Source organism: Chenopodium quinoa, unplaced genomic scaffold (genome assembly GCF_001683475.1).
Source record: "Chenopodium quinoa cultivar QQ74 unplaced genomic scaffold, ASM168347v1, whole genome shotgun sequence".
NCBI classification, from domain to species: Eukaryota; Viridiplantae; Streptophyta; class Magnoliopsida; order Caryophyllales; family Amaranthaceae; genus Chenopodium; species Chenopodium quinoa.
The window spans coordinates 2,881,235-2,889,547 of record NW_018742763.1 but is presented as its reverse complement, the minus strand read 5'-3'; the positions used below and the strand labels follow the sequence as shown (position 1 = coordinate 2,889,547).

General features: G+C 32.3%; 1 protein-coding gene across 2 annotated transcripts; it reads left to right on the top strand.

Moving 5' to 3' along the window:
• Positions 1 to 2,770: 2,770 nt before the first annotated feature.
• LOC110724410 lies at positions 2,771 to 7,147 on the top strand. 2 transcript variants are annotated; one of them, XM_021903831.1, is made up of 5 exons: positions 2,771 to 3,181; positions 4,229 to 4,420; positions 4,905 to 5,145; positions 6,328 to 6,397; positions 6,546 to 7,147. In XM_021903831.1, exons 1-5 carry the CDS (start codon positions 3,095 to 3,097, stop codon positions 6,547 to 6,549), a joined length of 594 nt encoding a protein of 197 aa, XP_021759523.1. In that variant the 5' UTR covers positions 2,771 to 3,094; the 3' UTR covers positions 6,550 to 7,147. The 2 variants fall into 2 exon arrangements, with proteins under 2 accessions (XP_021759523.1, XP_021759522.1); XM_021903830.1 differs by having other exon boundaries at positions 2,776 to 3,181; positions 6,328 to 6,433.
• The last annotated feature ends 1,166 nt before the right edge of the window (positions 7,148 to 8,313 follow it).

Sequence of the window (8,313 nt, the reverse complement as noted above, 5' to 3'; positions counted from 1 at the left end):
CTAAACACATCCCAAACACACATCCTTGATACTATCCCCAAACAAACAAAATACCTCCTTTGCGAGACTTAAATACTCCGAGCCAACCTCGAAGTTTTCTTCGACCTCGACGTGAAAGGTTGATAGTTCTGAGGGTTTGGTCCCAAATCTATATTTTAATTATTATTTGATTTGTTTGTTTGATTTAATCTTTCTTGAAGTTTACTATTGTTAGAAAGGGATACAAGGCCTCAAAGTGAGTAATTCGATTTCTTATTTATTCTTTTGATGTAGAAATCATGCTTAGAATCTTATGTAATTCCTAGTATCATGTTAGGATGCTTTTATGATTTCTAGTATCATGTTTAGGGTGTTAACTAATATTTCTATTATCATGTTCCTAGTACCATGTTTAGGCTAAAGATTTTATCTTGATTATTAGTGACATGATAGGGTTTGTTATTAAGCCGTCTAGTATCATGCTTAGGATCTTGCGAATTATGTTTTGATGGTATTATATATTATGATGATGATTGTTTTGTCAACTATACATTGCTTTATTAATCATGATTGATTGTTATTGCTTGATCAAGCCCTTCTTGCAGGTTTAAAGGGAATTTGTACTTGAAATCACGCCTAATAAGATAATTAATAAATCGAATTTAGGCTAATATGATTTTAATTCAAGTGATCACCAATAATAGATTTGATTGTGCATTAATAATCAACCAATGTAGATTAAATATACTTAGGATTAATTTGATGAATGTATGTTGATCGAAAAGCGCACATGAATATCATAAGAATTAAGTAGATGTCGATTTAGGGAGGGTTCTATCTTGTTTAGGTTGGATTCGTACCATCATCTTCTAATATCCAGTCATGGTTCCGAAACAATGGGGTGTAACCTTCACACCCGTGAACGGTTTACAAGTTCCTAAAACTTGTTGGCGACTCTTTTATCTCTAGCTTCTTTCCCTTTGGAAGCCACCATGCCTAAAAGCATGATCACAGTGGGGCTCAAAGTTGAGTTGAAAAATTCCCTACAATACTCACCTTGAATAATGGGATTATTCACTTGTGTTGAACTCAATAAGGTATTTCCCAAAAGTGAGAAAGCATTTAATTTCGTAATACTCTAGTTTATTTTGGTCTAGCCTCGTCTAAGCTACGAGGTAGGGGCTGGTTTGGGCGCGTGGGTGTGAGACGAAGGAGGGCTTGCACTTGCGGGTCTAGGACTTTCCGTGTTCGTGCTCGGGGTTCGTGAGAAGCACGCGTCAAGGGTGAGCAAGTCTTATCCTTACTTTCTCTCTCTTCCCTTTATGTGTTTATGCTTTCAATAATTGTATGTTAGTTTGTTTAGTTGTAATATTATGCATGCGATCTTTTTGCAGGTTTTGTTTTTGCGCAGTGTCAGACACCGCAAAACCTAAAAGCGGTATCATGTAAATCGAACGGTCCACATGCTTTCTGTGTCGTTAATGGCATTTTCATAATATTTCAACTTTATAAAGTAGTTTCCAGTTTCATTTCTAAAAAGTAAATGAAAAGTTAGTTAAAATAAATGAAATCAATCATAAAGTAGTTTCCATTTATATCTTGGTCCATCTCCTCCGCTGTGGCCTATTATAAACTCAGTTTTGATGGGTATGCCCTTTATAATTTAACCTCTGCTGGTATAGTTCTAAGGGATAATTTAGGGAATCATATTGCTAATCGTACTTATAATTTAGATATTTATTTGACTTCTCTTGCTTAAACTATTGCCTTTCGTAATGGCCTCCTCCTAGCTAAGGAACTTAATATCACCTATATCTTTAGTGAAGGTGATAATCTTATAGTTAATAATATTATGCAAGGTCACTGTTACTGCCCGTGGAAGCACCAGCTGCTAATGGATGATGTCAAGAATATTTTGGATGCTTTCTCGACCTTCAAGTCCCAACAAATCTACCATGAAGGCAATCATGCAACATATTATTATGTTGCCTCTTGTATTCTACTCCGACGTACCAATATATATCCTTTTACATCGATAGCAAGTTTTCCTATATTTCACTTCTAGAGAGATTATGGCACAATCTTGCAAAAAGACGCTTCTAATCTACTTCGCTCTATGTATCTTACTTCTTAAATAAAAGTCTTTTGTATTCCAAAATTGTAATATTTATATCAAAACCAACATAAATCATGTCTTAATGTAAAGAAGTTTATTATTCAATTATCTCATTGAATTTAATTTTTTTAAAATATTGTAATGATATAATATTCGACAAAACTAACACAGAAAGTACCGTGTGACCAGTTATTATAGGGGTTATTTCGTTAGTATAATAAAGGTTACTTGGTCTGTATTAAAGGGGTCACTTGGTCAGTGTTAAAAGAGTTAATCGATTAGGATTATAGGGTTTACTTGGTCAATATTAAAGGGGTTACTTGTTCAGTATTATAGAAGTTACTTAATTATTTTAAAGGTGGCCACAAAACTTGCTGATCGATAAACTTAGTCAATTACATGATCGAAATTTGACATTTTTTTTTTAGATAAACATCCGACACAAGATTTTTCCAATAAAGTAACTTCCAAATTATCATACCAATCAATATCAAAATTCAAACATCTCATAAAATATCATTAAAAAAAATATCAAATGACAAAATAGTATTAAATAAATAAAAAACGAAAATCATGATATGGATCTCCTTCTCCCATGAAAAAGTGAAGATATTTTGCAAAGGAGTTAAATCCGTAGGATATTTTTAGTCAGAATAAAAATATCTGATAAACACAAACACAACTGGCATGTAATATAAGTGACAATAATCTTACACGTGTAAAAAGCGATGCCAACTGGGTTGCTCTTTTTGTCCCACAAACCGCCTCTTTCTTCTCTTTTCCATCTTCATCTTCGCCATTCAAACCTACGTTTCTACATTTCCTTTTAAAAAAATAAAATAAAATCATATTTTCTCCCAATTTCTACAATTCAATTTCCAGATTTTTGGATAAATCATAATTATATTTTTTACAATTTTGTATCAAATATCTTTTACGTTCCCGATTTTTTTATTTTTTTTTTTCTGTAAATTGTTTTTGTTTGTTGTAGATTTAGTTATGGAGGGTTCCATGAGCTCCCAATCTTCTGGAATTACTGGAGGTGATCTCTCTAATTGTGTTGAGCAAGAAGAAATTTCGAATTTGGTATATATTTTTCTTATTTGTATTGATTTGTTGATTTTTAATTATTTTGCATGACTCTGATTTTTATTTTTATTTGGTAATTATTTAATTTTTTTTTTCTAGTTTGGATTAGGTTAAATGATGAAATCAGATGTTAAATTTTTTGGATTTTTTTTATTGATTTTCTGTAATTTGTCGGTGATATTATGGATTTATTTGTGACTTGATTGTATTTTATTTTTGATTTTAGGTGAATTTTGTTTATTAGTCTGTTTAATCGATCAATCTGATGGTTAAATGAAACCTTTAGCTGTCGATTTTATTTATTTATTACTTGATTTATTGTTTTTTTTTTTTTTTAAATGAAGATTTTTATACTTGAAATATATTTCTAGTAAAAATTTGTAATGAATATTGTTTTTGCTAGTGTTGTTGACTCTTATTATTTGAGTATAACATTTTTGATGTATTTTGGATCACTATTTCCTTGCTTTTGATTGCTGAACTTTAATTAATTTAGTTATTTTTTGAGATTGAAGAAAATCTGAAATTTTAAGTTATAATAACTCACTTTACACTCATATGTAAACATTATGCCTTCAGAGTGGATCCTTTTGTTCATTTTCTATGATGAGTTGATTATTGATTGAGCAAAATCTTAGCTTCGCGTTACCTCATAGCGAAATTTCACTCTTTGCCCTCACAAAACATCAAAATTAAAAATAAAAGATAAGGTTTAGAGATACATATTGTAGTGGGTTTTTTTTTGTAACATACGACTCAAAAGGTTTTTCCTAGAAGTTCCTCATTCATGACGAAGAGGGACCCTTAATTCGAGGTTATGATAAGGAGCCTTTGGTTGCAAGCTCGAATTTCTTTGTGCGATAGTAGATAAATCGTTTGTGTTAGTTTTATACTTGTATTCTAATATATGTGTTTGAAATCGATTGATGCTTAGGTGTAGTGATATGGAATTTGGTTGTTTCCAATGACAGGCTCGTTCTTATTTTCGCTGTATAGCTATAACAATGTTCTAAATCTAAAATACGAACCTATTATGTTTTGCAGGAATTATTTGAAAAGGAACCCAAGTCCTCTGAGTGGACAGATGAAAAACATAGTATATATCTGAAGTCTATTGAAGCCTCATTTGTACAACAATTATACAGATCATTGAATTCAAGTGGTTTGACTTCACATATGAAGCAGTCTTCACCCATGAAATCTTCCAAGCATAATAAATCTCATATAGAAGATAAGGTATGAAATTTTTTTATTTTTATTTTTTATTTCCCTTGTCTTTTGTAAAATTATTTATCGATTCTCTTATTTGAAAATTAATTACTATGTATTACAGTATTGCATAATGCACAAGGCTATTAAAAGTCAAAGTTATGTGCTCCTATTATTTCAGATACATGGTGTTTATCAACTTGGTATTTTTTGGATTGGTTTCATAGGAACCTAGTTCTAGTAACCATCTATGAATGACAATTTATCTTTTTAAACAATTTAGAGTTCAGCCACTTGCTATGAGGAAGTATATGTAGTTAACGATCTATGATTACTGGATTATATTTGCTGTACATGTAAAAGACGAACATACCCTATCATTATTTGTTTTGGGTTGGGCCAGCATCCTCCTATCCCTATAACTTTTGCAGTTCAATTTAATCCATTATGTCCCACTAGTTTCTTTTATTTTTCATCTTAGTTTACGATCTATCAACATTGTTGCTTGCAGAGGATCAAATATGGAATGGGTGAACCTCCCCCAAAAGAAGCAAGAAAGTGTCGCCGCCTCCTACAAAATCAGTGGATTCAGCATTTTAGTAGTGGAGACCATCAAATTATGCAGGGAGACACTTCATTTGATAATCAGCCCGGGAACTGCGAGGGAAGGGCAATATATACATGTACATTAGCAAATATATCAGACAGTTTTCCTGTATGTCCAACTATTGGTGATTCAAGTGTCGGTGAAGGTAATTTTGACACCTTTTACTCTGTTTTAGGAGTCTTGTTCTTTTAGCTTATGTTTAAAAAGGATATTTCATATGCCAATTACTTTTTGATACAGACCCATTGGCATGAAGGAATATTGCATATGTATTTATTGCTGTTAAAGCATGACTTTTTGCTACCCATGCTTGTGCATTAGTCCACAACACAAAACTGAATGACTGACAGTTCGGATGACTGTTACATGAATGTTAATGATTCTCTTCAAAGAAATATTCAGTTGCTCGTTTGGTCCAATAGAGGCTATATTGCATTTAACTTTTATGGTTAAAGCTTACTTTTAACCAAAAGATTGTTAAAATTTGTTGTACAAAATTATTTTGTGAAGTACATCTTGAGTATTTTGTGAAGTACATCTTGAGTGAGACATATTTATGTTTAATTTTATCTTACTATAATTACAGAAACTAAAGGTTAGGGTTCACAAAATTTTATCACAAAAAGGAAGTATAGCCTATTGTTTTAGAATGGAGTATGGCATTATTTTCTTGAAGTATAATCGTTAATGTCATTGTGTGGCTACTGCCTTGATTTTCTTATGTACTGATTTGCAAAATGTTATATACAATGTTTTATCACATGGACTAAATTGAAACATTGTGGTTCACAAGTCAAGTTTATGGGCAATTATTGTTAATTTAGGGATCAGGAAAGTTTAAATGAATATATAAGATTGTTCAGCAATTGAAGAAACAATATTTTATTTAATAAACAAAATTAAACTAAAAAAATATTCAAAAGAGAAGTTGTCGCTCTGAGTCAAATGGCATGAAAAGTAAGATGCTGAGTGACCTACTATCCCAGTTTTCTGACCAGCTATAAGATGGAGAGATATCTGATAATTAATTACATGTTTTTGTTCCTGCTTCCCCCTCGTGTTGTTGGTGGCTTGTTGGTCTATATAATGCTGAATTGGGAAGCCTTCTCTTTACTTGTACATGGTCCTTTTTAGTAATTTGAAGGTTTGTAAGCAGCATTTCTTAGGTTTGACCAATGTTGTGTCATTGTTACTAGATAATATCTTATTCTTTAATGTTATTGATTTACTGAACCATTACTCTTTAACATACAAGTCAAGTGAACCCTGGAAAAGTGTGATTTCATTTTTTTAATTGAAGTTTTCTGTTTCACTTTGATCTTTGCAGAATTCTCTGGTCAGAATTTCAGTGAAGAAGATGATGAAGAGGTCACATGTAGATTGCGCTCAACAAAAAGGTTGAAGACTTTTGATGCATTAGCAGAAAACAATGAGTAAACATCTTACCATCTCACACACACACACACACACACACACACACACTATTATTTTGTTCGCAATTATTTCTGATTCTTATTACTGGCTATTAACTGTGCTCAATTTCAGGTAGTTTGATACGCAAAATCCTTTTGCTCATATTCTTCATTGAATGGGAAGTGGGAAGATAGAGACTGATCACCGGCTCTGGCGGACTAGTCTCAGCTGTATTAAATTGATCAATATATCCTGTAATGTCCAAATGATGAAAAGTAGCAGGAAAGAGTCGATTATACCAAGTATTAGTATATCAATAATAGTAGATGTCTGAGGTCGTTTAGTTTAGGTAGGTTGAAGAAATGGCTGGTGCTTTATTTTGTTGATGACACATGATCTAAACATAAGCCGGTTCAGTGGGTTTGATGATCTCTTTTGTGCATTAGTTGGTTAGATCTGTTGAGACCATCTGATTGAGAACTTGTAAATTGGTACCATTCATATAGATATGAAAGTTAGAAGATTAGTAGTAGGTTTACTTTGCACAAGCTGAAGATGGCTGACATCCTTTTATGCTAGTCAAGGTTGCTTATTCAGGTAGATTATGGTAAGACGGCCAAAGAATTAGGGTGTCTAGGTTGATTTATATACCTAACAAGAGTGTAGAAATTCCACAATGATAAAAGATTTTGCAGTTAATATCAAATAAAATACGATATATGTTTACCTTGTACTCGGCGATTTGTTAATGAAAAAATATAAAAAGTTATTTCCATTTACAATCATTTTCCAATAGGTTTATGGGATATGATTGTTATGAACCTTTTATTCATCATTTTCCAATAGGTTTATGGGATATGATTGTTGTGAACCTTTTATATACATATCGGTGCAATGATGGTGCACCTAAGGGTGATTTTTCTTGATTATTTGATATTTTCTTGCTCATTTATAATTTGTGCCCTTTACTCTTAACTGGCTCTCTCAATAACCGTCTTCTTTTTTATAAAAATAAAAGAAAATTTTTCTCAAAGTAATGGTTGATAAATTTCTTTTTGTCATAAGTCACCTTTCAAAAATTCTTTTACAACTTTAAACCTTAAAATGGTGCGGGATGAACCGTATAGGTTGGACTAAATTTTTTAGGTTGACTAACCCTTTCAAGTTTTGAATGGAACGTGTTGTTCAAATGACCGTCATTCTTTCTATTTCCACGTTCTCTTTTATTATTTTCACCCTTTATTATTATTTTGACAATAGAACTAAAGAAAAATGGTTGTAGTAGCAAGACCGTGCGCCGTATCAACCTTGTCACCAGAAACCTTGTGAACGTTGTACCAATTAAAGGGTTTGCTTGCCTGTCGAATACTATCAATCGTCCATCGCACATTTCTTCCCAAAGAATGTGGACCATAGAAAACGAGTCAGTGAGAATATTAACAGTCTTTAGTATTTGCTTGGCTACCCATTGTAGACCTTCAAGATAAACAATCATCTATGTCTATAAAGTTGATTGAACCAAGGCACCCAAGTAACACGGAACCCCAAATTCTATAATCTTTGTGCACCATCCCATTCCGGACTTATATGTTTGCTTCCTCCATGATCCATCAATAAAGTACGCCGTAGTAGACACACCTCCTGCCCACAACCCTATAAAATGGTTCGCATAAATCACGCCACAACATATTATGAATGTCATTTACTCTATTTTCACCATCAATTTCTCTATTTTCACTGCACATCTCATTCAACTATTTGTAGGGATGAAAGTTCAAATTTAGTTTGGATTTGACTCCTTTCAATTCAATCTAAAGTTAAGTTCAATTTTTGGATTTTGAATTTTATTCAATAAGATTCTCCATAAAATCTAAGCTAACTTGATTTAGGATTAGTTATT